The 27,804-nt window shown below is 40.4% G+C and overlaps 2 protein-coding genes across 2 annotated transcripts; both read left to right on the top strand.

The window, feature by feature from the left end:
• The first annotated feature begins 233 nt into the window (after window positions 1-233).
• Window positions 234-13,064, top strand: LOC115684442 (dol-P-Man:Man(7)GlcNAc(2)-PP-Dol alpha-1,6-mannosyltransferase). The gene is made up of 20 exons (XM_030609176.2): window positions 234-371; window positions 470-555; window positions 836-877; window positions 1,168-1,213; window positions 1,723-1,809; window positions 2,048-2,103; window positions 3,716-3,833; window positions 4,765-4,823; window positions 5,426-5,497; window positions 6,144-6,207; window positions 6,314-6,417; window positions 7,267-7,338; window positions 7,585-7,671; window positions 7,749-7,816; window positions 8,458-8,526; window positions 8,601-8,683; window positions 8,786-8,885; window positions 10,293-10,358; window positions 10,558-10,651; window positions 10,725-13,064. Exons 1-20 carry the CDS (start codon window positions 335-337, stop codon window positions 10,803-10,805), a joined length of 1,491 nt encoding a protein of 496 aa, XP_030465036.1. The 5' UTR covers window positions 234-334; the 3' UTR covers window positions 10,806-13,064.
• A 12,339-nt stretch (window positions 13,065-25,403) lies between these two features.
• On the top strand, window positions 25,404-27,307 carry LOC115684475 (WAT1-related protein At5g07050-like). Its single transcript, XM_030609214.2, has 7 exons — window positions 25,404-25,609; window positions 25,725-25,787; window positions 25,897-26,013; window positions 26,177-26,426; window positions 26,537-26,695; window positions 26,802-26,953; window positions 27,148-27,307. The coding sequence occupies exons 1-7, from the start codon at window positions 25,404-25,406 to the stop codon at window positions 27,305-27,307; spliced, it is 1,107 nt and encodes a 368-aa protein (XP_030465074.1).
• The last annotated feature ends 497 nt before the right edge of the window (window positions 27,308-27,804 follow it).

The following is a 27,804-nucleotide window of genomic DNA, read 5'->3' as shown; positions in this document are numbered from 1 at the left end:
CCAAGGTCCCTTTCCTTCCTCCCCGAAGATCTCACCCTCGTTCTTGCTCCAGAACCAAGAAGCTACCACTAACCCCCACAAGATTTTCCCGAGAAAGTTGAACTAGAAAATTCTCCCAGAAAAATTTTCTGTGTTTCTTCTCCTGCCGAACAGGGCTGGTGGGTAGGTGGTCCTTGCCTTTGGGGGGCCGAGCCCGACCCTCAAAAGCGCTCGTTCAGGGCCCGGCCCGAAGCTGAACGAACCCGCAATCTCTCCGTTTCGGACCAAACGTCTCCCCACCGGCGCGGCGACGGGCAGAGCATTTTCTTCCCTCCGCCTTTTCACGACGGCAGCCATGGCTTCTCGACCTTCCAGAGTTCTGGGCAGTTTCGGTATGATGGGTAGCGCCGTGCCTGCGTGCTTGTTCCCTAAAGTCTCGTACTTGCGCGCTTATGTCGTGTCCCTTTTGTTTTGTTTTTTTTTTATTCAGGGTACGACTTGCTACTCGGATCGATCGCTGCGTTTTACGTGTTCATGGTGCCTTATACTAAGGTTGAAGAAAGCTTTAATGTTCAGGTAACTCCAATTTCCCCTCGGTTGTGAGTGATCTTGGTCCGTTTGGTTCTTCTGGGTGATGATTTAAAGAGGAAAAGAATGCGAAAGTTTTCAAATTTAAGGAATCGCGATTTCTGTTTCGTAGCTGATAAGAGTGTTGGTCGAGGTTGATTTCCTTTGTCAAGTACTTGAGATGTTTCTGTTGTCGGGGAGAGACGAAATGGTGATGCACTGGTTGGATTGTCATAATTGTATCTTCTGGCTGACTTTCCTGCCTGTTTGCGTTGTATTTATTTTGCAGGCGATGCATGATATTCTTTACCATCGGCATCACCTGGACAAGGTAAGGGAACATCATGTGCTTTACTTGCTTAAATTCAGAAGTTTGTGAACTCTTCCCTTTGTGGGCTTTGGTCACATCAGCCAATAGGCTTTCTCATGTACCCCAAGATTTGCAGCCGACTAACAGTTAGCTAGTTTGTAAGAGTTGATGTGCTGGGTTATTTAAATTCTTGTGTTTGCTTCCTTGTGTCTTCATAAATAGTCTTTCTGCTGCAAATTCTTTTCCCCGACTACTTTCCATTCCAAGAGATACTAAAGCGAAATCTCTATTGGTTTTGATGACTGTCCTAGTATGATCACCTGGATTTCCCTGGAGTTGTTCCCCGTACTTTCCTCGGTAAGCCACCTACAAGTTTACATGGTGAATTGTTTCCCCCAGTCTGTTGATGTTTTCTTTACTTTAGATAAGTTTGGCAGTTGTAGAATCTTCCGACCCATGAAATTGGGGAAATGATGGAAAGATGACTTGTTCTTTTGACTGGAGTTCTTCGTACTTGTCTGTCATTTCTTCTACTTTCTAGGTTCTTGTGTGACATAAAAGTGAGCGCAGTCCGGTATACACATTTTCTTCTAATGATGCTGAAAGTAGATTCTTTGATGTGGTACATGATACTAATCTGAACTAAAAGCTTATAGTCTTACTTTTGCACTTTTGATCTCTTGAAGCTCATCATTTCTGGTAATTTCTTGGTAATATATTCAACTTTTCTATAAATTGCGCTTGTACTTTAGTATGAACCATTCCAATTGCAGGTTACTATCCAAAATAGTAAAATGCTTTACATTGGTTAAATCAGATCCCTATATTAAGTTAAGCTTATATTTATTTATCTTTTCCCCTTTTAGGTGCAATCTTGGTATCAACTTTGGCAACACCAGTTGTATTGATAACGAGCTTGCTGCACTTGCCAAAGATGTATAGTCTTTATGCAGGTTTGTTGGTCAGATTACTTAATATCTTTCTTGCTTCTATATCTAGAATAATATGAAATTTGGCTCATTTCTTACTTTGTTGATCATTCTGAATTAATGGATTACTGCTGTATGCGTAATGGATATCTTAAGTAGAGATTTATCCTTGTGAAGCCTTTTTGATATTACACGCGAATGTTTTAATGGGGGCAGTATCATATTCTTATGCTCATGTTGAGGTTTTTGTTGCCATCATCAGCTCGATTGGTGTTGGGTAGCATCATACTGTTGACACTAAGGTTTTGCAGAATTCAGGTATGCTTTTGATGTTTTTCCTTTATTCTACTTAGTATTCCTTATTTCTTTCCCTTTTTCCTGGTATTGATTGCTATAAGCGCTTCTCCTACTTATGTTTGACCGAAAATAAATGTACACAATACATTTCTGCTGCTTTTAAAGCATGTAGAGAAAGAATAAAGAACTCTGGAGGATTGTGGATGACCTTGTAGCTTAGTATCTCATGACAAGCCTTTCCATGGTATCATATGGTGGTTTGCTGGACACATAATTTCAAGTAGCTATAGTTTCATAATATGAATTCACTGAGTGATAAACAAATATGTCTTTGAACCGAACCTGATCTATTCTAAACTTTGGATTATATTTCGTTTGAGATTTCCAAAGATGAAAGAAGAGGACTTAAACTTTTCTAGACTATGCTGTCCTATGGCATCCATGTTGCTGAATGTTTCGTCATACAAATGGTCCACACTTGTGTGTTTGGTTATTATGGGTCTGCAGTATGTTTTAAAATAATTAAAGCAAAAGAAACTGCACTATCTTCATGGTTTGCTTAACATACAGTGGGAGATGGTTTGATGTAGGAAAATTCAGTCAGTCTTTCTAGTGATGCTATGTAGATTGCTTATAGGATAATTGGAAGGTCTCTTAATTCCCATATAAGATGGTTTGGAGGTACCGAATCCTTATTTATCAATGCGGTACACTTACTTTGATCAGGAGATTGCAAACATACTGATAAGTTTGTCATGTATAACTGATGCATTTTGTTTAGAGGGAGTTATTGAGTATCTGGCTTCATTGCATGGAGCTGAATTTGCTTCTTTCAAGTATGCAGCATAGTTCTGTGGATACAATGCCTCAAGTTGTTTTCCTTCACCACTCATTGTGCAGCTGGTGCACTTGTTGAACATCACAATTATCATCCAGCCGCACCTTTTTGTGTAGGATTCTTCATGTTAAATGCTTTGAAATCGCTGCTATCTCATTTTCTTTCTCTCTCCTTTTCTTTTGGATGTTTCCAATCGCATAAAAAGTTTTGGCTGGCCTTTTTAGGATGATTAACTGTCTAAGTTTTTACTAGTTTGAAAATTGGCCCTGTTACTATATTTACTTGATCCCTTTGTGTGGCTCAGTTGATGAGACTCCTGCTTTGTGATGTCTAGGGAAGATCACATGTACACACTATTTCTTTTGCAGTTTAGAAAGTGTAAAGTGTGATCTACAGGTTAATAGAATAACCTTATTGTTGTGGCAACTCACTTTTCTGCGTTAAAAATTACAAAACAACTATTCTATTTTACATGCTTCGATCCGAAGCGGAGGCAACTGCTTTTCTAGGATATGGGGTATCTTAGTATTGTTAAGACATATCTCATACTGTCATCTGTCCTTTTTGCAATCACTGAACGTTTGTACCACCATTCTGATGTTGGAAGATCTTATTGTAATCATGAGGTTTGAACTTGACAATTATGCTTCCTGTGCATGTACCAAGTTTAGTTTTGTCAAGTTGGTGATTTGAGGTTGGAAGCAAGTATTTATTTGGCTAATAAAGTTCTATTTTATTATAATGAAATCGGTCCTAAAAACCTACTAAACTATAGTTTTTTTTCCATTTGGGCAGGTTAGACATAAATTTGGATGTCAAGTAGAAGCCTTCTTTGTAATCTTAAGTGCAGTTCAGTTTCACTTGCTGTTCTATTGCACCCGTCCTCTTCCTAACATACTTGCACTTGGTCTAGGTAATTTGACTTGTATCATAACAATTTTATTTGCAGCTAGTTCGGAATTGCAAATCTTTTATCACTTTCTATCTTTGCAGAATTATTGGTCATCCAATTGTGAAGCAACATGACTTTCTTGAGATAGTGATGTTTAATTGGTAGTTTACAAGAGCACCATCTGCCCCTTTAAATTTTTCACTGTAGTATCTTTGGCTGAGAAGGGGGTATCTAGTATTTAGTGTGACTTTCTGTATTTGGAACTATAATATTCAGCATAACTTTGGCATACCGTAAGTGGATCATTATCTGGAGGGAGTGATGTCATGGATAAAGTTGTAGTTGCTTACTGTAAAAATTTGGATGTGCTGAAGCATTAAACTAAGGATGGAGTCAGGAAACAGGAGGTTACAACCTTGACAGGTTCCTTCACCAGTCTGTTTCTAAGCGAAAGCTTTACGAGAGAATAAATATGTCCAGTGTCCAATTAAGTCATAGTTCTAGAAACGAATTTTATTTTTCTCTTTAAAAGAAATGAAAAGAAACCGAAGATGCTGCTGTCTATTTGACTGGTAGTTCCATTACAATATTTCTGTTCTTTTCAAGTAGAGGAAAATGCACACGTGAACATCCAGTAAAATCAAAGAACCCTAAAAGGGGAGCCTCCCCCGAAGTTTATGCTCTGTGTGTGTGTGTGAATAACCACATGATCTGATCATGAGGAGATTCTTTGATCTTTAATATTTGCAAGTGGCTACAGATTGATCGTATCTTTTGCTCTGTACCATTTCTTTTCTTGGTCACGTTTGCCGTAATTGTGATGCTCCCTGTGGTAGTTGTCGATTGGTATCTTTCTATCATGGACGTCAACATAACTGGCGACTTGTTGCTTATTATTTTTATGTGTGGGTTATTGCCAGTCTTTGAATATTTTTTGTTAATTGTGTTGCAGTTAATATTGCGTATGCTTATTGGATTAGAGGCAGCTTTTATGCAACGTTGAACTGTCTGGTATGCTTTCATCTTCTCTACTTCCATTATAATCACTCACACCTGTTTCAATTTTTTTTTTCCACTTAATTGTGTGCTTTAATTTGTTATATCTCTAGCTAGTAGCTTCTGCTTGTTTGATTGAATAGCCTGTCATTCTGGGGTATGTGAGTGTTTCCTTACAATTCGGTAGGCAGTGAAAGTAAATAATAGCATTCTCAGATGGAACTGTTATTTCAAGATAGAGAGACCTTAGCTAAACCTTCTTTTATCCAGATTATTCTTCTTTGATATCAGACCACGCACTTTGTGCGTGCTCGCATGCACACATGATTGTGCTTGTGAACCTTTACACCTGGTTGAGCCTCCCGCCCAAACAAAACTAAAATCAAACACCAACAAACAACACACTTGCATCCATGCCAAATGCACATGGTGTGGCGTCATTTACGCTCTCCACCACCTGCACGTAGACACAGGCATGTGCCTGCATTTGAGTATTTAGGTATGGTGTTTTGCTTTCATTTTAACTTTGTCCTTGCTCATTCACTACTTTGGATGACTTAAGGTTTCATCTCTAATTTGCGGCGTGCCGTTCTTATGACTCTTTTCCTAATTATCAGGTTTTTGCAACCCTGGTCTTTCGATGTGATGTTCTGCTACTGTTGTGTCCTATAGGCCTCGAACTTCTTTTGGTGAGTACTGATTTTGTGACAATCTTTCTCCCCCCTTTCCCTGTCTCTCCTATCTTTCCATTATGGTCTCCTCATCCTCGAAGTCTGGATTTTATCCTTAGCTGTGGTTGATTTCTCTCCTATTTTTCACTTACAATTCATCCGAATAAGATCATTTTGTGTGTTGCCCAGTGCTGGCGAAAGTGATGGCATTTCTTAGTATTTGGTTTGTCTTGCCAAAGATGGAAATATATTTTGTATAGGATCTTGTTGGAGTTTGTCTGTTTGGTCAATTTAGACATTGTAGATGTTATAGGAGATATGATGGTCCTAGAGTTATATTGTTCAGTTGAACAGCAAGTTTTAATGCTTAGGCATTTGAAATTGATTTCTCTGATAGTGTTATGGAATGGCATGCTCGTTCTCTTTAGTCCACAAGTTGTCTAGTCACATTATTCTTGTGTGGTAGTCAGTGCTGACAAAAGTAATGGCTGTTCTCTGTCCATAGTTTGCCTTGCCAAAGATGAAATTCTATTTCTTTCAGGATTGAATGTCGGAGCATTGTCTGATGAATATTCTTCATCCTTAATTGTGTGGCATGGATTTACTTCATCTTAGATCTTGATTATCTTGTGTTGTTATGAATGTTTATACTTGTCAATCACAGACCAGATCAATTTCATTACTTAAAGCTTGTAAATGGTGCATTCCAATGGCCCTTCTGTGTGTAGGTGAGCCCAAATTTCTTGGGACTTGTTTTTTTTTCCAATTGTCAATATGAATATCACGACCATGTAATCCAGATCTATTTTTTATTATCTGTTGTACTTTCGACAGGTCTTACAACATTCGTGGATTCATTCATGTGGAAGAAACTCATGTGGCCTGAATTTGAAGTTTTTTGGTTTAACTCAATTCTCAACCGAAGCTCTGAATGGGGTGTATCCTTTTGTGGCAATCTTTATATCTTATGATGTTATTTCATTTCTATTAACAAAGATTACTAGTTAATTTTTAAGGTTAATAAAAGCAGAGGAATGTATATTCCGACAAGTCTGCTAATTTAATAAAATATGCATTTTAAGTACAAGATGAAGTATAACCGTTTGATTGAGAAAAGGTTGATGAAGGTTTAGAGCAGCCTTAGTGCATATAGTGTGTGATGCTAACCTATTTTCACTGAGTGCTGCCAACAGAAGTTGCCTTTGCCATGGTGATTTTATAACTATTTGATGTTTCTAGCAACTTGAGGAATGCAAATATTGAGGTGGAGACAGAACAGTGTTTATACTCGAGGTGTACGAGAAGCACTGCAGAAATCTGACTCTGAAGAAACATCTTCCTCCTTTGACTCTCTCTATCTAGAGTTGGGAGAGGAAGTCCTGTCAACTAATAAATTGAAAAGCATCAGGCTTTTAGCTTCAAAAGGCTGCTTTAGCCTGATCACTAGGAGAAGATGGCACCTAAAGAGCAATGTATAGATCTTCCATGTCCTTTGCCCAGGGCATGTCCATGCCACTTGTTCATACTCGTCATAATTTCATTTCTACTTTGGGAGTCTTCCATTTTTTCCCCAAAGCACTCAAATCTTGTGGTTGTGCGTACCCCAGGTGTAGTATTCCATTTGCATACATGCTATGAATTACCAGTTAAGAGTCTAAACTCTTGAGTATACTGTTTCAAATTTGTGTTGTAGAGATTATAATTACCTTTTTATAATTTTATTAATGATGCTTTGGTCTTTTCATGAGTTTAGACAATAATTACCTTCCTTATAAGTTTGCGATTAGACATACCCATTTCATTGGTACTTGACTTCGGCACTACCCCGCGCACTGCTTGCTGCATATCCTCTTTCTCTGGTGAGTTATGGAGCAAACTAGCAGTTCTCAGAGTCGGATCACAATCCTTGTCCATTTTTTTTAATGGTTCTTCACTGCATCATTAGCTATTATCTTGAATTATCAAGCTATTAACTTGACTGATGGTAAATATTTTGCAGAAAAATCTACTCAACTGTAAAATCGGAGTTATTTTAGTTGCTCCCTTCCATAATTTTATTTTTGGTCCAGCTCTCTTCTATAATTTGAATGCTGATCTTTTTGCAGCTTGGTGTCTTACTTGATAGGAGAATGCTTTTTTATATCATCCCCTTGTATTCTTTTGTCCTCCTCTACTCTAAGCTTCCACACAAGGTAATCTAGATGAAACATTGAATCCATCCTCTTACTTAACAACTTGGGAAATGATTTTGTTGACAAATATGCTGCAGGAGCTCCGGTTCATTATTGCTTCAGTTCCAATTTTCAACTTATCGGCCGCAGTTGCAGCAAGCAGGATGTATGTCACTCCTGCGTAGTCTGAACCTTTATTTGGTCTCTGTAAGAATATACAGATGAGATGACAACATGATTTTGATAGCAATTATGTTCTTTTTATTCCTAAAATATTTTTTTCCTTTGTTTGGGTAAGGGAAATGCGCTATACCCTCAGTGAAGAATTTGACTTAGCGAGAGAAGTAGTTAGACGTCTCCTTAATGCATCATTGTTTCGAAATTTGCAAAGCCTCTAATATTCTTGAGAATTTTGTGTAAGCATTGAGAGGTTTCATAACTCCAGATAACTGCTTCATCCTGCTTTGGTAAATGAGCACTTATGGACAACTTATTAGGTCATCTATTGGATTTTTGCCTTTTGATGGGCTGATGCTTATTCAAAAATGGATTTTCGTAATATGTGACTATTGAAATCAGTTCTCATATACTACTCACTTTGCCAATGATGGAGCTATTGCATTTAGTTAGTGAGTACCATGTGGTAATGTTGCAAATAGAGACGTGATCAATATAGTGTATACTCAAGCGCTAACCATTGGTGATATACATGATATACACTTCAATATTTCCTGGAGTCGAGAACTTTCTTGTTTCTTCCATGCATGTGATACTAAAAATTGCTCATATTTGTTTGGATCTGTATAGCTATAACAACAAGAAGAAACGTCTCTGGAATTTGCTCTATCTCATTATGGTGGGATCAATAATTGTCAGGTTAGATTGGTTTCTACTTTATTGTTCGGGGTTACTATGCAGATTCAATCTTGCACTAACATTTTATCTTGTAGTCTAGGGTGCACGGTTGTCACTTTCTTGGCATCTTATGAGAACTATCCCAGTGGCTACGCTTTAAAATACTTACATAGGAGTAGTAAGCTCTCTCTTCCTCTGTGTATATTTGTGTGCATGCCACCATACAAATGTGTGCACGTTCATTCTTTATCATCCTTTTTGAAGAAATCTGCTTGTACAGGCCAGCCCAAGGATAATGTGAAAGAGCAGTGGGTTCACATAGACTCCTTTTCAGCCATGAGTGGAATATCTCGTTTCTGTGAAGATGACTTTCCGTGGAGGTAGTCTAGCTGCTCTAATAACCAGTTTCTTAGTAATCCCTCTTAATTCTTACGAGCTACAAGTCAATGAGAACTTACTAGTTTCACATTTCTGGAAGAAAATTGACATTTTTTTTGGCCTTTTACTCGCAAATAGTACATGAATTAAATATAATTGACATTCAGATGTATAGATATCTTTGGGCTGGTGTAGAGAATGAAATCTTAGAGCTTTTGATATGCTAGAAGGCCCTTTTATTTTGTTGAAGATGGTTTTTACTTTGAACTTTTGTCATATAAAACACTAAGATAAGATAAACATGGCTTGTTAGAGAACTCATGAATAATGTTGCTGTTACTTTGCACTGCTTTGGTACCTTTAACCAAATTAGTTTACTTGGAATTTTTTTGTGCAAAAATGCCTGGATTGAATAAATAAGTTTTATGGGAAAAAAATAAGGGAAAATGACACAAACAGTCCCTGAACTTTGGCCCAATGTGCAATGCGGTCCCTGATATTTTAATTTGTTCAATGTGGTCCCTGAACTTTAACCCAATGTGTAATTTGATCTCTGAACTTTTAATTTGTTCAATGCCGTCCCTGAACTTTTGGTACATGTTCAGTTTAGTCCCTGAACTATATGAAAATGTTCAATGTAGTTCTTCCATTAATTCAAGTTCAGGGACTATATTGAACTTTTTCATATAGTTCAGGGACTACATTGAACATGTATCAAAAGTCCAGGGATCATATTGAATAAATCAAAAGTTTAGGGACCACATGGAACATTAAGTTAAAGTTCAGGGATTACATTGAATGATTTAAAAGTTCAGGGATCAAATTGCACATTGGGCCAAAGTTCAGGGAGTGTTTGTATCATTATCCCGAAAAATAATAAATAAAGTTTACTAGAGCTCATGGTTAATTTGCACAGCGGAGGCACTCCTTCGTTTATAAGATGTAAAGTGTACTGTTCTCTAATAGCTTAAACTCTTACATAAGCTGGTAGTGGTTTCTCAATGTAAGATGATGTCTAAGCTGGAGGTCTTGAGTTCCATTCCTTACATGTTTCACATACGTATGGGATTCCCTTCTTTGTTAGTATGTTTCAATTCGAGAGTTCCTTCACCTGTATGTCTTAGGTTCTCACTGTTCAGGCTTTCATCATATACCTAACTTTGCATGAGGTGAAGGGTTAAAATAAAAATGTAAATGCGGCATTCTCTAACTACCTAGTTATTAAATAAGTGTGACAGTGGTTTTATAATTTTAAAGTCTCAGCACTTCTCAAAAAAGGTACTACTAAGCAGCATACACAAGGTCCAAAGCACTCCATCTTCACTGACATTTGCAAAGGATGCATGATTGCTAGTCCTTCAACAGTTTTGTAAGCTCTGTATCTTGATTTTCTATTGTAATACGATTAGGTACTCTAAAGAAGAAGGGATTCCCTTGCAAGACTTCCAGCTCAGAAATTTCACGTATCTTATCAGGTGAGGCTTTTGGTTATTTGTTTTTCATGGCAAAACATCAGTATCATATTGCTAATGACAAAGGTGAAGACTCTTGCTGTATCTCTGCAATTGTTGCCCAGATTCTAGTAGTATTATTTGTTACGCCAATGAGAGCACATATGGAGGCTTATGAACTGGATACCTGGATAATGTAAGTGCTTTTTCTAATGTGGGACAGTGAGCATACTACTGTCGATGGATTCAAGTGTCTATTCTACGTTAAAGGCTTCTCAAGGATCCGTCTTCAAATTGCTCTCCCTCTAGTTATGCTGGTAAGTAGTTGTTGCGGTGCCATACCTCTGACATGATTATTTATCAGGCTAAGATTTTCCTCATGCTTTCTAGGTCACGGAACCCAAAGTATATGTCCATGGAAATTTGAAAGACTGGGATCAAATAGATAAAAATTGGCCTGGATGCTTGTGATTTTCAATTCTGCTATCTATGAGTTTTCTCTGTGGCTCTTAGCATGACGGAAAAAAAAAATATCCTTAGTGGACATATGCTGTAGCCTGCCCAGGAGGTTGTACTCTTGGAAGCCTCGCCCGATTTCCAAGGATACGCTAATTGAGAAGGGCTAATTTCTTGCTTGAGATAGAAATTTTTCTGGAGTCAAAAGAAGCATTAAGCATTGGAACTACTTCGGTCAAAAGAATGCACCAGCAGCATCTGGTTTGTTTCGAGGTAAATTGTTGGGGTGTCATGTAGTATAGATTTTCTTTTCTCGAACATGTACTATGATCTGGTGGGAGTTAATAATTTACTGTTGTGGAACTTTCTAATTATGACTACCTGAGGAAATGAAGAATACAATATGTGGATGGGTAATCTTACGTCTAATTTAATGGCAGAGATGTGCACCGGCTATGCCTATTTTCGGGCAGAATGAAGCCATTTTTCCCCTGTTACCCGATCTGTTTTCTGGTGTGAAAGATTAATCTCTTGTAATTAGCCCATTATATCTCCAACTTTTTGCCATTTTCACACGTAGATCTCCCTCAAGAAACATTATACTGACCGTGGCGTAGGCCTTAATATGCTCATGGAAGTTCCGATTTGTCATTACTCAAAACATATTATAAGGTGGATTTCCTGTACCTATTTAGTCCTACTAGTCTTCTGGCTGTTTAACCATAATCATTGAAACACTACATTTGATGTTTCATCTTCATTGTAGCTCCACTTCTTTCTTGGCCTACGGCAAATATTTTTCTATTTGATTCACTCAGGCATGCATGCGCTAGTGCTTGATACTACAGACTGAACTTAGAACACCTGGACTATAGAATTTTTCTTTTCCTATTCACCTTCTAAATTGTGAATACAAGGAACCTCGGGCGTGATTTGGCGATATATTCTTGCTTTAGAATAGTTAAGTTCCGTCAATACGACTGCTCAGTGAATCAATCTTCAGATATGGTAAGGGCAACAACACAGGAAGAGACGATTGAATCACAATGTTAGTAAGTTGGGAAAAGAAAGCAAGACTGGAAATATCACGGCATAAGATGCGGCGTCTCGGCCCTGCTTAATGTCAGAACATCGATCGAGCCATTGGCGCGTTGAGACTTTTCTGAATTCGAGTTGATGCTGAGTTAAACGCCCGAAGCGCGTTGAGACTTTTCTGATCCTGAGAGGTTTACTAGGGGCTTGACGAAAAGTGGAGTCGTCTCTCGTCGGAACTTTTTGGGCCTCTTTTCCTGGCCAATATCATATAGAATGTCCTTGTCATGACCTTAGCTCGTCCACTCTTATCCAATGCCGTGCCTGACCTGCTGACTGCTCCATAGACTCTTGACCAAGTCCAGTACACACGCACCATATATTCATCACCATCCTCACACATCTCTCTCACATCTTCATATCATCCCACAGATCAAAACATGTCCAACCTTGGAGTAACCCAAAGGCCATCCTCCATCTCTTCATCAACTCCCCCAATGGAAACTCCCCACGAGCCGAAACTGAAATCCCTGAACAACATCAAGCTCGCGTTCCCGCTCGGCCTCCCGGCCACCCCGGAAGCCGCGGCTGCCCGGATCATCAAGAACCTCTCCCACCTCGGCCTGTTCTACACGCTCGTTCTGTGGGTCGGGTTGTCCATAAGCCTCGTGCCAGAGCGCAGGTTCTCGCTGCTGCTGCTGATGGCCACGACCATTATCGCCAACCAGTACCTCATCATGCTACGACTGATGCCAAACTCCATTTGCATAAACAAGGCTGTCGACAAGATGCTCGTCCTGGTGCCCGTGGCGATTGTTACCATCGTGGGGCTCATTCTGACGAAGGCCGCGATCCACCTTGTCGCGACTCTAGGGATCGGAATACCGGTCATTTTGGTTCACGCGGTGCTTTGGAGGGACTGCGGGTTCGTAAACGAGGAAGCTTCTGCTTCTGCTCCCAGTGAATTGGCTCCTCTAGTAGATACTGTTTAATCGGTTTAATTGACGCCGCGACGATTCTGGAGCCGTCCGCGCGATGGATTAAGAGGAAATCAAGACCCCCTACAGGCAACAAAGATTAGCTAGCATAATCTACCTACTTTCTTTTTCACTTCCTGTTTAGACTTCCTTTCTACGATTCTATCATGGCTTAGTCTTCACATGTTTTCGATCATTGGGCCAGAGAGTTCTGATCTCAGAAAAGTGAATAAGAAGATGTTCCCTTCACTGGTTCTCCTTCAAAGTCGTAATCAGACTTCCTTTCTATAGAGCTATTAGCCAACCGAACGCAAGTGCTAGTTCGAAAGTTAATACTTGTCAAGATACGTTTGACTTTTGAGCATGACGCATGTTGAGATTTCTTCCTTTAAATTCTGTATCAAGGGTAAGTAAAGTAGTTGTTTGCTAATAGAATGATAGTACTTGTCTAACGTGACGTCTTTTAATTCGAATTAGCTAATGTAATTCAGTGGGTTTTACTTGGTTGTTGGTTCTCACTGTTTTCGTCACGACATGTTATCGTATTTATCTTGGAATTGAGCAATGTGTATTCAACTAGCGTATTTGATAAATAACTTGCGTTATAATTTGAGCAAAATAGAAGGGGTTTCGAGTAAATTTTTTATGGGTGCCCAAGTAATTTGAACAAAATTGAAGGGGTCTATAAGTAATTTACCCCTACTGGATATATTAGAGATGTCCGAGTAATTTAAGCAAATTTTATTTCGAAATTGTAGCTGTTTATCATGCAAAATAGACATTTATGACTTTCCCTTATTCATAAATTTAAATCATACAGCTTGATTTCCAATATTATCAATGAGTTGACTGATTTACACAGGTGATGTTGATATACCACAAATAAAAGTTTATTATTTGCTACGAAAGTCGACAAATATCGAATGATAAGATAAAGGTTGTTCAGTTATTAAATTAAAAGTTGGTAAATGAATAATAGTTTGTAACTTCCTCAGTGAAATGATAATAAGTTGCTAACTAAAAAATTGGTAAATTGTCAAAAAGTTGGTAAACTTGAAAATGTTTATAAGAAATAGAAGTTCACAATTAATAAACTTTGATAGACTCGAATAAAAGTTGGTAACCAAAATGAGTTGCTAACTTAATTCAAGAAAAAAAGTAGGAAAGTAACTCAAAATTAGATCAGTGAGTTGACATACAAGTTGGTAATTAAAGAGCATCGATAAGTTATGGGAATAAAAGTTGGTAACTTGTTATAAAAGATGGTAATTTTGAAATGATCAGATGAACGTCGGTAAGTGACTCAAATAAGCGTGCATAACCTAAATTGAACTACTAATTTAATTGGAAAAAAAGTTAGTAAGTTCCTCAAATTTAGATCTAACAATTTTATGCAACAGTTGGTAATTTTTAAAAGTTGGTAGATACGCAAATAAACCTTGATAATTGGTTTTAACAAAAAAAAAAAAAAACCTTGATAATTGGTTGGAATAGTTGGTAATTTCTAAACAATTAAGTAAAAAGCTTGCAAATTGATATGAAGTAAACCCTAGGTTTCATGTAGTTGGTTGAGATGTCGGAAGATTTTCAGCTCTGGAACTGAAGACTACTCATTCAAATCTCATCAATTACGCGCCAATTACTATAGGTGAGGATCACTTGCGTAAACCAAAATTTTGAAATTAAAGTCGTTTGGGCCCTTGCAAGGTGATCCCGGCCTCTAGGTTATCGGGCCTCTGTGCAAACTACTCCATATTCCGCGCGAACAAACTCATTTAGTATCTAATGACCGCGTTCAATCTTCGGACATTAACAGATTTGGATCGTCCGACGTGAAGAACCACCCTCTGATGTATGGTAATATTTTGAGACAAGACAATTACCAGACCGAGGCCCAGAAAGTTTTTGCCATTGACCCTAATTGACCTCAGCTTCTTCACTACTGCTTTCTTGCATAATTGCCTCATCTGCTAGGGGGGGTTTCTGTTTTCTGGGGTGAAAGCTTTAATCTCTTATAGTTAGCCTATCATATCTCCAAGTTTTTTGGGCACTTTCACATGTAAGATCTCCCTCGAGAAACATTTTATTCTGACCGTGGCGGAGGCCTTACTATGCTCATGGAAGTTTTGATTCGTCTTTGCTCCAACAATTTTTGAGGTGGATTCCCTGCACCTATTCACTCCTGCTGTTTCTTCTGGCCGACTAACCGTACTCATGGGCAATAGTACATTTGATGTTTCATCTTCATTCTAGCTCCACTTCAATCAGGCATGTATGCGCAAGTGCTTGATACTACGGACTAAACTTAGAACACCTGGCCTCGAGATTTTTCCTTCTCCTTTTCACCTTTTAACTTTGTGAATACGAGGTACCTTGAGTGTGTTTTGGCATTATATTCTCGCTTGATTATAGTAAGTTCCGTCAATACGAGGTGCTCATTGAATCAATCTTCAGGTATGGTAAGGGCAGCAACAAAGGAAAAGACGGACGATTTGATCGAACATGATAAGCACGAATCACAATAACAGCAAGTCGCGAAAAACAAAGCAAGACTGGAAATATCATGGTATAAGCCTGCTTAATGTCATTGTTGCATTCCGTGGCTTTGGTCATTCGATCATCGAGAACAGTCAAATGAGCCATGATTTAGTCTCAAATACTGTTTGTTTACGATATCATCTCAATGCAACAGACAAACACGAAGTCTTTTGATCGAACGACGACATGAATTCAAGTCAATGCTAAGTTAACGCATGCGTTGAGACTTTTCTGATCTTGAGAGGTTTCCTAGGTGCTGGATGAAAAGTTCAGCAGTCTCTTGTTGGATTTATCGCCAACACAAAAGAACGTCCTTGTCATGACTCTAGCTCTGCTCTTATATATCTCATTTACACAGCCCAAGTCCAGTACACAGCACCATATATTCATCACCATCTTCACCCATATCTCTCTCATCTTCATTTCATCTCCACATCAAAGCATGTCCAACGTTGGAATTACTCAAAGACCATCCTCCATCTCTTCATCAACTCCCCTAATGGAAACTCCCCACGAGCCGAAAGTGAAATCCCTAACCACCATCAAGCTTGCATTCCCATTCGGCCTCCTGGCCACCCCGGAAGTCGTGGCTGCCCGGATCATCAAGAACCTCTCCTACTTCGGCCTGTTCTACACGCTTGTTCTGTGGATCGGATTGTCCATAAGCCTCGTGCCCGAGAGCAAATTATCGCTGCTGTTGCTGATGGCCACGACCATTATCACTAATCAGTACCTTATTATGCTACAGCTGATGCCAAACTCCATTTGCATAAACAAAGCTTTCGACAAAATGCTCGTCCTGGTGCCTCTGGCAATTGTTACCACCGTGGGGCTCATCCTGACACAGGCGGCGATTCACCTTTTCGCAACTCTGGGGATCGGAGTACCGGTCATTTTGGTTCAGAGGGACGGCGGTTTTGTGAACGAGGAAGCTTCTTCTTCTGCTTCTGCTCCTGGTGAATTGGCTCATCTAGTAGTTAATGTTCAATCGGTTTAATCAATGTTGCGATGATTTCAGAGTCGTCCCGGCGATCGATCAAGAGGACCCCCTGCAAGCAACACGATCAGCTAGCATAATCCAACTACTTTCCTTTTCATTTCCTGTTTTCCTTTCTACAATTGCAATATGGCTTAGTCTTCGCATGTTTTCGATCATTGGGCTGGAGAGTTCTGATCTCAGATAAGTGAATAAGAAGATGTTCCCTTCACTGATTCTCCTTCAAAGTCGTAATCAGACTTTCTTTTTTTAGAGTTATAAGCCAACTGAACGCAAGTGCTAGTTCGAATGTTAAATTCAGGAGGATCATAGCACTTGTCATGATACATTCGACTCTTTAGCAGGACGTATTTTCAGATTCCTGCCTATAAATTCTGTATGAAGGTTTACGTAAAGTGGGTGTTTGCTAATAAAATGATAGAATTCGTTTAACATGACCTCCTTTAATTGGAATTAGTTCACTTGGTTCTCACTTATTCCGTGACATGTTATCATAACTATCTTGGAATCGAGCAATTTGTTTATGAGTAACATTTTCAATGAGTAACATGCATTGTAATTTGAGCAAAATAGAAGGGCAGTCGAGTAATTTTTTTAGGGGTGCTCGAGTAATTTGGACAAAATTGAAGGGGTCTATAAGTAATTTACCCTACTGAAAGTACTAGAGATGTTCAAGTAATTTAAGAAATTTTATTTCGAAATTATAACCGTTTATCACACAAAATATACATTTATCAGCTTCCCTTGTTCATAAATTAAAATGATACAATTTGATTTTAAACATTATTGCAAGAGTTGAGTGATTCATTTACACAAGTGATAGTGGATATACCATAAGTAAAAGTTCGTTATTTGCTACAAAAGTCTCGATAAATTGCAAACACCAAAATAAAGGTTGTTTAGCTATTATATTAAAGGGATAACAGCACAAGTGGTTCCTAAACTTTGATCATATGAGTTGTAAGCTCTCTCTTTTCCTGTGTATGTTTGTGTGCCTGCATCACCATACATATGCGCGCGTTTTCATTCTTCATCATCCTTTTTGCAGAAATCTGCTTTTACAGGCCAGCCCAAGGATAACATGAAAGAGCAGTGGATTCACACACTCTTTTTTAGCCATGAGTGGAATATCTTTTTTCTGTGAGGATGACTTTCCATGGATGTAGTCTAGCTGCTCTAATAACCAGTTTCTTAGTAATCCCTTCCAATAGCTTCTTCACTACTTGATGCACCTAGGGGGACCGGCGGACCCGTTATGCGACTGGACGAATCGGCGGGTTTGAAGTCAACGATATCAGATTGAGCTCAAATTTGGTCGGCTGAAGCGAAACGGCGTGCTGATCAATACTCGTAGCCTTTGGTTACGGCTAACGATGGATTTTCGCGATTCGGGGTCGTTTAGATGTTTTTTTTAATAATTATTTTAGTAATTTTCGAATTAAGGGTATTTTTGTATTTTTTGCGTTTTTTTTGTCATTAGGGTTAACACCCTTTATAAACTCGTTTTTAGGGTTTTGAGAGGCAGTAGTTTTTGGATGTTTTGAAAACTTATCGATTGTTAATCGATTAAGAGAACAGTTTGTTCCTCGTTATCGTTTCGATTCTTCTGTTTAGCCTAATTTATATTGCGCTTCGGCATCAATTGGTATCAGAGCACAGGTTGCTTGAATCAATGGCTGAACAGAATCGCGGTCGTGGACGGAGGGCTCATGGTGGCCGGGGGCATGGAGGCGTTCCTGAAGCAGACGACCAACCGCGTCTAAGAGATCTGCGAGACGTAGAAATTGAAGAACAGAGAAGACAAATCCAGGATTTGGAGCGACAACTTGCGGAGGCGAGGTTGGGTGTTCAATTCGAAGAAGAAGCAGAATCTAAGGATCCATCCGATGATGAAGAGGAGGACGTAAACCCTTTCGGGGTTCTGAACCAGGGGCGGAATCGAGGAGTATGACTTGGAAATCAGCGCTCTTCTCAAAATTTCGGAATGAAGATCGAGATTCCCGAGTTTAATGGTAAGGCTCATCCTGATGAGTTTATTGATTGGTTGCATACGGTAGAACGGATTTTTGATCTTAAAGACCTAACTGAGGGGCAAAAAGTGAAGTTAGTGGCTATTAGGCTGCGAAAACATGTTTCGATTTGGTGGGAACACGTGAAAAAGCAACGCGCTAGAGAGGGGAAGCCGAAGGTGGATCGCTGGGAGAAGATGAAAAAGTTATTGCAGAAAATTTTTTTGCCTACCCATTATAGGCAAGATGCGTTTATCGAATATCATAACGTCAAGCAAGATTATAAAACAGTTGAGGAATTCATAGAAGAATTTGATCGCTTGTGGATGCGTTGTGATGTGGCAGAGGAAGACGAGCAGACGATTGCACGATATCTGGCAGGGCTGCGATATGAGATCTCTGATGTTGTTCAATTGCAGCAGTATTGTACATATGAGGATGTGTGCAGACTAGCCCTAAAGGTGGAGGGGCAGTTTAAAAGAAAAAGCAGTAAGTCCAAGTGGTCTAGCAGCGGTTCTAAGTGGACAGGCAGCAGTTCCAAGTGGTCAGATAAAGAGTCCCAGGGGAAAGCAGGGAGTTCTTTAGCTCCGGCAGCAGTTAAGGGCGCTGGTTCAAAATCTGCAACAAAAGGAGAGCAGGGTAGTGCTGGATCTAGCAGGGGAGGAGCTGCAAGCAAGCGATGTTTTAAGTGTCAAGGACTCGGGCATTTTGCTGTTGATTGTCCGAACCGACAGTTTGTGACACTTGTAGATAATCCAACTTTTGATGAAGACCCAACTTATGATGAATCTGAAGGCGAGCAAGCAGATGCAGATCCAGATCCGGAGGACATTGTCTATGCCGATTCTGGTGAGTCTTTAGTTGTGCGTCGGGTTTTAAATATTGCTGAGGTAGATGATGAATCGTGGCTCAGGCATAATATATTTCATACTAAGTGCACTAGTGGGGGAAATGTGTGCAGTATGATCATTGATGGGGGAAGTTGTGAGAATGTAATATCTACCACTATGGTAAAAAAGTTGGGGTTGAAAACTGTCGAATATCCTCAGCCATATAAGCTATCATGGCTTAGGAAGGGGAATGAGGTAAAAGTGAGCAAGAGGTGTTTAGTGCAGTTCTCGATTGAGAAGAAATATACTGATGAAGTGTGGGGTGACGTAGTTCCAATGGATGCTTGTCATATTCTGTTGGGGAGGCCTTGGCAGTTTGACAGGAAAACACAGCATGATGGATTCAAAAATACATACACCTTCAAGAAGGATGGCCGGACCATTACTCTGGGTCCTTCAGATTTGAGAAAAGAAGGGAAAAGTAATCTGCTTTCCAAATCAGAGTTCCAGGAGGAGGCGGTGAATGCCCTAGAGTTTTTTGCTGTCGTAGTCGTGGAGCAGAATCTTGATAGTCCAGAAATTTCAACTCAAGTTCTGCCTATACTTGAGGAGTTTGCTGATGTCGTACCAGAGGAATTGCCACCTGGATTGCCACCCATGAGGGACATTCAGCATTGTATAGATCTCGTTCCAGAAGCTACTATTCCTAATAAGGCAGCTTACAGAATGAATCCTAAGGAGCATGAGGAGATGCAGAGGCAAGTGCAGGAACTATTAGAAAAAGGTGCAATTCGAGAGAGCATGAGCCCTTGTGTAGTACCAGCTTTGTTGGTTCCTAAGAAAGACGGGTCGTGGAGAGTGTGCGTGGATAGCAGAGCTGTTAACAAGATCACGATCAAGTATCGCTTTCCTATTCCGAGGTTTGATGATTTAATTGATCAACTGCATGGAGCGACTATCTTTTCGAAGATAGACTTGAGGAGTGGATATCATCAGATTAGGGTGCGTCTTGGAGATGAGTGGAAAACCGCTTTTAAAACTCGAGATGGTCTGTATGAGTGGATGGTGATGCCTTTCGGGTTGTCTAACGCACCGAGCACCTTTATGAGATTGATGAATCAGGTGTTTCGTCCTTTTATTGGCCTGTTTGTCGTCGTATATTTCGATGATATTTTGGTTTATAGTGTATCGACTGATCAACACTTGCAGCATTTGAGAATGGTGTTCGAGACATTGAGGGAACAGAAATTATATGCTAATACCAGGAAGTGTCACTTCTTGACTGATCGTGTGACCTTTTTGGGCTATATAGTAACTAAGGAAGGCATTCATATGGACCTAGCTAATGTTGAGGCTATTACAAATTGGGAGATTCCGAAAAATATTCATAAGGTACGTAGCTTTCATGGGCTTGCGTCTTTTTATCGGAGATTTATTTGGGATTTCAGTACTATTATTGCACCTCTGACGGATTGTCTGAAAGGAAGTAAATTTGTGTGGACTAAGGAGGAAGAAGCTGCCTTTCAGTTATTAAAGAAGAAGGTGACTGAAGCACCTGTTCTCGTGCTTCCTGATTTTAATGAAATTTTTGAGGTGCACTGTGATGCTTCAGGTGTTGGTATTGGGGGTGTCCTAAGTCAAAAATGTAAACCTGTGGCATTCTTTAGTGAGAAGTTGAACGAGGCGAAAAGGAAATATTCAACTTATGATAAAGAATTTTATGCTATTGTGAGGAGTTTGGAGCATTGGAGGTACTACCTTATTTCGAAAGAGTTTATCTTATTTTCTTATCATGAAGCCTTGAAATATATCAATGGGCAGCACAAATTGAATGCAAGGCATGCAAAGTGGGTGGAGTTCCTTCAAGTTTTCAGTTTTTCCATCAAGCATAAGGCAGGAGTGCTAAATAGTGTGGCAGATGCATTGAGCAGAAAACACTCTTTGCTGTCTACGATGCAGGTAAAAGTTCTAGGCTTTGACACTTTTAAAGATTTATATGTTGATGATCCTCATTTTTGGGATATTTGGAGGAAGAGCAAAACGGAGCCTTTTCAGCAATTTCAGATCGTGAAGGGTTACCTATTTAAAGGTAACAGATTGTGCATTCTTCAATGTTCTTTGAGGGAATCTATTATTATTGAGGGACATGCGGGCGGTTTAGCTGGGCACTTTGGCGTGGATAAGACGAAGGCCTTGTTGAGTGAACACTTTTATTGGCCTCGGATGGAGCGTGACGTGACATGTTTTATAGAGAGGTGTAGGGTATGTCATGTGGCAAAGACCAAGAGTACTAATGCAGGATTGTATATGCCTCTACCTATTCCAGTTGCGCCGTGGGAGGATGTTAGTCTTGACTTTGTCTTGTGTTTACCAAGAACGCAACGGAGTAAGGATTCAATAATGGTGGTTGTTGATAGATTCTCGAAGATGGCCCACTTTGTCCCGTGTAGCAAGTCGTATGATGCTTCACAGGTTGCTCGATTATTTCTGCAGGAGATTGTTAAGCTGCATGGAATTCCTAAGTCCATTACCTCAGATCGTGATGTGAAGTTTGTGAGTCACTTCTGGCGCACTCTTTGGAGGTACATGGGTACAAGTCTGAAGTTTAGTTCATCTCATCATCCTCAGACTGATGGTCAAACAGAAGTTGTCAATCGAAGCTTAGGGAATTTGCTGCGGAGTTTGATTGGAGATAATCCGCGACAGTGGGACTTGGCATTGCCTCAGGCGGAATTTGCATATAACAGGTCAGAGAATCGAACTACTGGCAAGACTTCTTTTGAGGTGGTTTATGGGCGTAATCCAATTACTCCCTTAGATCTCACACCGATACCAGTTCTCAAGCAATTTAGTTCGGAAGCTGAAGAACATGCAAAGCATATCAAAGAGCTGCATTCCCAGGTACATAATCAGATCAACAGGCAGAACATGAAGTATAAGCAACGCGTGGATATACGCAGGAAAAGAGTTGTCTTCAAGGAAGGTGATCTAGTTTGGATTCACCTTAGGAAGGAACGATTTCCAGCGGGTAGGTTTGGCAAGCTTCAACCTAGAGCTGATGGACCTTTCAGAGTTTTGGAGCGAATTAGTGACAATGCTTACAAGATCGAATTGCCGGGTAAGTATAATGTATCCGGAACTTTTAATGTAGCAGATTTATCACCTTACTACCCTGAAGAGGAAGAAGATCCTGAGGAGATTGACGACGACAATGAAGGCGAAGCAGATTCGAGGACGAATCTTTCTCTAGCAGGGGAGGATGATGCACCTAGGGGGGGACCGGCGGACCCGTTATGCGACTGGACGAATCGACGGGTTTGAAGTCAACGATATCAGATTGAGCTCAAATTTGGTCGGCTGAAGCGAAACGGCGTGCTGATCAATACTCGTAGCCTTTGGCTACGATTAACGATGAATTTTCGCGATTTGGGGTCGTTTAGATGTTTTTTTTTATAATTATTTTAGTAATTTTCGAATTAAGGGTATTTTTGTATTTTTTGCGTTTAATGTAGCAGATTTATCACCTTACTACCCTGAAGAGGAAGAAGATCCTGAGGAGATTGACGACGACAATGAAGGCGAAGCAGATTCGAGGACGAATCTTTCTCTAGCAGGGGAGGATGATGCACCTAGGGGGGACCGGCGGACCCGTTATGCGACTGGACGAATCGACGGGTTTGAAGTCAACGATATCAGATTGAGCTCAAATTTGGTCGGCTGAAGCGAAACGGCGTGCTGATCAATACTCGTAGCCTTTGGCTACGATTAACGATGAATTTTCGCGATTTGAGGTCGTTTAGATGTTTTTTTTTATAATTATTTTAGTAATTTTCGAATTAAGGGTATTTTTGTATTTTTTGCGTTTTTTTTGTCATTAGGGTTAACACCCTTTATAAACTCGTTTTTAGGGTTTTGAGAGGCAGTAGTTTTTGGATGTTTTGAAAACTTATCGATTGTTAATCGATTGAGAGAACAGTTTGTTCCTTGTTATCGTTTCGATTCTTCTGTTTAGCCTAATTTCTATCGCGCTTCGGCATCACTACTACTTTCTTGGATAATTGCCTGATCTGCTAGAGGGGTTTCTGTTTTCCGGGGTGAAAGCTTAATCTCTCTTATAGTTAGCCCATTATACCTCCAAATTTTTGGCACTTCCGCATGTGAGATCTCCCTCGAGAAACATTATTGTGACCGTGGCGGAAGCCTTTATATATGCTCATGGAAGTTTTGATTCGTCTTTGCTCAAACATTTTTTTAGGTGGATTCCCTGTACCTATTCACTCCTCCTGTTCTTCTGGCCGTTTAAACGTACTCATGGGCAACAGTACATTTGATGTTTCATCTTCAGTCTAGCTCCACTGCATTCTTTGCCTTTGGCAAATATTTCTCTATTTGATGCAATCACGCATGTATGCGCTAGTGCTTGATACTGCAGGCAAAACTTAGAACCCCTGGACTCGAGATTTTTCTCTTTCCTTTTCACCTTTTAAATTGCGAATACAAGGTACCTTGAGTTTGATTTGGCACTATATTCTTGCTTTAGAATTAAGTTCCGTCGGTACGAGTTCTCATGGAATCAATCTTCTGATATGGTCTGGACAACAACGCAGAATCATGATGAGCACGAATCACAAACGATAGCAAGTTGGGAAAACGAAAGGAAGACTGGAAATATCACTTCAAAAGATGATCGAGTCATAGGCGCATCATGTGGTTTTGGTCATTCAATTCAATCATTGAGAACAGTCCAACGAGCCATGATTTGGTTTCAAATGCTAGTCTCCGGGGGAGCAAAGTTATCAACACGACTGGGGAGATACTCGGTCTAATCTGTTTAGGACATCATCTCAATGCGACACTCAGGCACAGAGTCTTTCTGACCGACGGCGACAGGAATTCGAGCCAATGCTAAGTTAAACGCACGAAACGCGTCGAGACTTTTTATAATCTTGAGAGCTTTCCTTGGTGCTCGATGAAAAAGTTGAGCAGTCTCTTTTTGGAGTGTTTTTGGGTCATTCTTCTCGCCTACATAAACGAACGTCATTGTCATGACTTTGACTCTAGCTCGTTTGCTCCTGTATATCTTGTTTACAGCTCAATGCCGTCCCTGACCCGCCTGTTACTCCTCCATATACTCTTGACTAAGTCCAAAACACAGCACCATATACCCATCACCATCCTCCTCACACATCTCTGTCTCATCTTCATTTCATCTCCACATCAACTCATGTCCAACTTTGGAATAACTCCCAGACCATCCTCCGTCCCTTCATCTGTCCCCCAATGAAAACACCCCATGGAGCCGAAAGTGAAACCCCTAAACAACGTCGAGCTCGTGTTCCCCGTTTGACCTCTCGGCGGCCCCGGCTTCCGGGGCCACCGGATCTATTGATGGTTCGTTTGCAAAACAAACAAAAAGTGCCTTGTCCCACGTAGAGAAGAAATGAGTAAGTGGGCCAATATATAACTGGAATAATGCTATGCTTACAATTAAAGACAGTAGGCTAAGTGGACTAGACCCTACGACACTCGAGTGCACAGCGCGCGAGATCAGGATTACATATACCATGCCCTTTCTCTTTCATTTCCTACATTTTTTTTTTTGTTTTGCTTTCATCACCACCTCATAAAAGTAAAAATCCCACTAGGTTAAACCCTAATTGGGGCATCACACATCATGCTCTCTATCTCTGGAGCAAGTATTATTAAATTTAATACTAAATTGAATATAATCCACTAGGTTTAACCCCAACTAGGGGATCGCACATCACTTTCTCTCCTCTCACTCTCTCGAGCGAGTATTATAAAATTTAATACTAAATTGGATATAGACCATTAAATTTGATGGGATACATCTCTCTGTCGAGCAAGTCTTATTAAATTTAATACTAAATTGAATCTAGACCATTAAATTTGATGAGTTTCACCTGAATCTCATCAAATTTAATTATTCAGATCCAATTTATTATATATAACATCTGAATAATTAACTCTCTCTCACCGTCTCTCAAAAGAATATTCAAACAAGAGATGCAAAAGGAACGAATACCCCATGGACTGTACTGTAGTGGATAACCAACCACCCATAAATACCCGACCTCGTTCCAGCAATTTGAACTTAGGAGACACACACAAAGTCCCTCTTTGAAGTGTTTCTTCCTCTGCATCCTCACCAACCCCTTCTTTCACTTTCACCTTCTCTTCTATTCTAGCTCCTTAAAGCAACCCAGTAAATGGAGGGAAAAGCAGGAAGGTTGAGCGACTTCATGTGGAGGGCAAGGTCATACATTGCGATGGTGTCGCTGCAGTTTGGATACGCGGGCATGAACATCATCACCAAGGTCTCCCTCAACCGTGGCATGAGCCACTACGTCCTCGTCGTCTACCGCCATGCCTTCGCCACCGTCGTCATTGCCCCGTTCGCCCTCCTCCTCGAGAGGTACTTACATATAATGAGTGACGGAGCAATCAGTCCCAACATCTGTTAGCTGCATATGAGAGAGATCAGAGGAACGAAGAGCATGTGGGAATAATTAATCCGGTATACCTTGCAGGAAGGTGAGGCCGAAGATGACATCCGCAGTGTTCATGCAAATCTTTGCACTGGGCCTTCTTGGGTGTGTAACAATGAAAAACACTGCAGCTTTTATTATCTCGACCAGCTTTGAAAAGATATTTTGTTTATGCGAATTCTTATGTTTTCTTTTCTTGTTCCGTGGTACGCAGGCCGGTGATAGATCAGAACCTTTACTACGCCGGTCTGAAATTCACGTCCCCAACCTTCTCCTGCGCCATGAGCAACATGCTCCCCGCAATGACTTTTGTCATGGCGGTTCTCTGCAGGTACCAAGTTGCAAAATCGATATGCTCAGCGACACGCCGAGTCTTTTGAATATTACTCACTTTTTCAAAGTGGAGGACTGCTCTTAGTATGTCTAGCATCGTATCATAGACTTCATCCTTCTTGAGCATTCCATGATATGCTTATACTCCAACGGTGTAATAGGATGGAAAAGGTTGATATGAAAAAAGTGAGGTGCATGGCGAAGGTGGGGGGGACGGTAGTGACGGCAGGCGGCGCCATGCTGATGTCGTTGTACAAGGGAAATGTCCTCAACTTCCCGTGGTCCGCACACATCCACGGCCACGCTTCGAGCGGTTCTGAGGCGCCCGAATCCACCGACAAGGACTGGGTCAAGGGCTCCATCTTCCTCATCATCGCCACTTTTGCTTGGGCCTCCTTCTTCATCCTCCAGGTAACTTAACAAATAAAATAAATTCATATATATAGCAAACCACTTGTGTTCGTTTTAGTTAATTTCACGTATTGACACGACGCTGATTTGTTCAAACATTGAAACTACAGGCAGTGACCTTGAAGAGATACGCAGCACATCTTTCACTGACGGCCTTGGTGGTGTTCATGGGCACGCTTCAGTCCACCGCTGTGACGTTTGTTATGGAGCACAAGGCTTCCGTTTGGTCCATTGGCTGGGACACGAACCTTCTCGCCGCCGCCTATGCGGTAAGAGAAATTCATTTGAAACGAAAGAAAGAAAGACCATCACATAGGGTCGTCAACTGCACAACTAATGTCTCTATCATAACCAACATCGTTGCGCGTCGAACAGGGGATAGTGTCATCGAGCATCGCATACTACGTTCAAGGGCTGGTCATGAAGAACAGAGGCCCGGTCTTCGTCACCGCCTTCAGCCCCCTGATGATGATCATCGTGGCGATCATGGGCTCCTTCATCATCGCCGAAAAAATCTACCTCGGAGGGTAAATTCCTCTCTTGTCGCCCTTACAAATGTTTTCTTTTTGATATTGTCCCCATCAATGAAGATGCATGCAGAAACCGGGGGCCATGATTGAATGCCTTTTTCTTGGCTTTATTTCTCACATGACTTTGGTCGCCTCATTTATCAATAGGATCACCATACTATTTGTGACGTGTATTAACATAAGTGGTGCAGGGTTCTTGGTGCTGTGCTGATTGTGGCCGGGCTCTACTCAGTGTTGTGGGGCAAGTACAAGGAATTCCAGGAGGAGGAGGCAGAGCAAACCCCTGAGCCAGTCAAAGACCATCAAAACGGCCACACAAATGACCTTGAACCTGCCCATAATAACTGTTAGAGAAATATATATATAGAGAGAGAGATATAGATATATTTAGGATATTTCTTTTGATTGATTCTCATTCACTATAATTGATATCTTGCTACTTTAGATAGTCATCCTTTAAAATCTATAAATAGACTCATGTACTATTTATTAAGAATGTACAAAATATTACATTTTTCTGTCACTAGCAATCTTAACTTAGTATAAGAGGTTTTATTGTCTAAGAAGCGGCTACTGAGTCCTTTTGAGGTGGTGGTTGTAGCAATGTTACGATAGTTGCGCCGGTGTCCATTTTTCGTCGAACCCACCGATCTTGAGTACTATTCCGACAATTTTCGTAGCTTATTCATAGAAACCAACATTCCCACAGACTCATTGCCCTTAGAAATGTCGTATCTCAAAATGTCACCGCCACCCACTGCTGCACGCGCCAACCTACACGACCGCGAGTAAAGGTCAAGCGCCAACCTGCATGATTGCGAGTAAAGGTCACGCGCTTTCGGAGGGCC

This window comes from Syzygium oleosum, unplaced genomic scaffold (assembly GCF_021117445.2).
Source record: "Syzygium oleosum isolate NSW1041296 unplaced genomic scaffold, Sole_v2.1 Sole_v2.14, whole genome shotgun sequence".
NCBI lineage: Eukaryota > Viridiplantae > Streptophyta > Magnoliopsida > Myrtales > Myrtaceae > Syzygium > Syzygium oleosum.
This window is presented reverse-complemented; position numbering and strand designations above follow the sequence as displayed.

Bases quoted from the DNA above. Each gene is read 5' to 3' on its own strand.
- LOC115684442 (XM_030609176.2), top strand. From the start codon at position 335: ATGGCTTCTCGACCTTCCAGAGTTCTGGGCAGTTTCG. The intron at 1,810-2,047 runs GTTTGTTGGTCA...TGCCATCATCAG, and splicing joins GATGTATAGTCTTTATGCAG to CTCGATTGGTGTTGGGTAGC. The intron at 8,527-8,600 runs GTTAGATTGGTT...TTTATCTTGTAG, and splicing joins GTGGGATCAATAATTGTCAG to TCTAGGGTGCACGGTTGTCA.
- LOC115684475 (XM_030609214.2), top strand. From the start codon at position 25,404: ATGGAGGGAAAAGCAGGAAGGTTGAGCGACTTCATGTGGAGGGCAAGG. The intron at 25,788-25,896 runs GTGTGTAACAAT...CGTGGTACGCAG, and splicing joins TTTGCACTGGGCCTTCTTGG to GCCGGTGATAGATCAGAACC. The intron at 26,696-26,801 runs GTAAGAGAAATT...CGCGTCGAACAG, and splicing joins TTCTCGCCGCCGCCTATGCG to GGGATAGTGTCATCGAGCAT.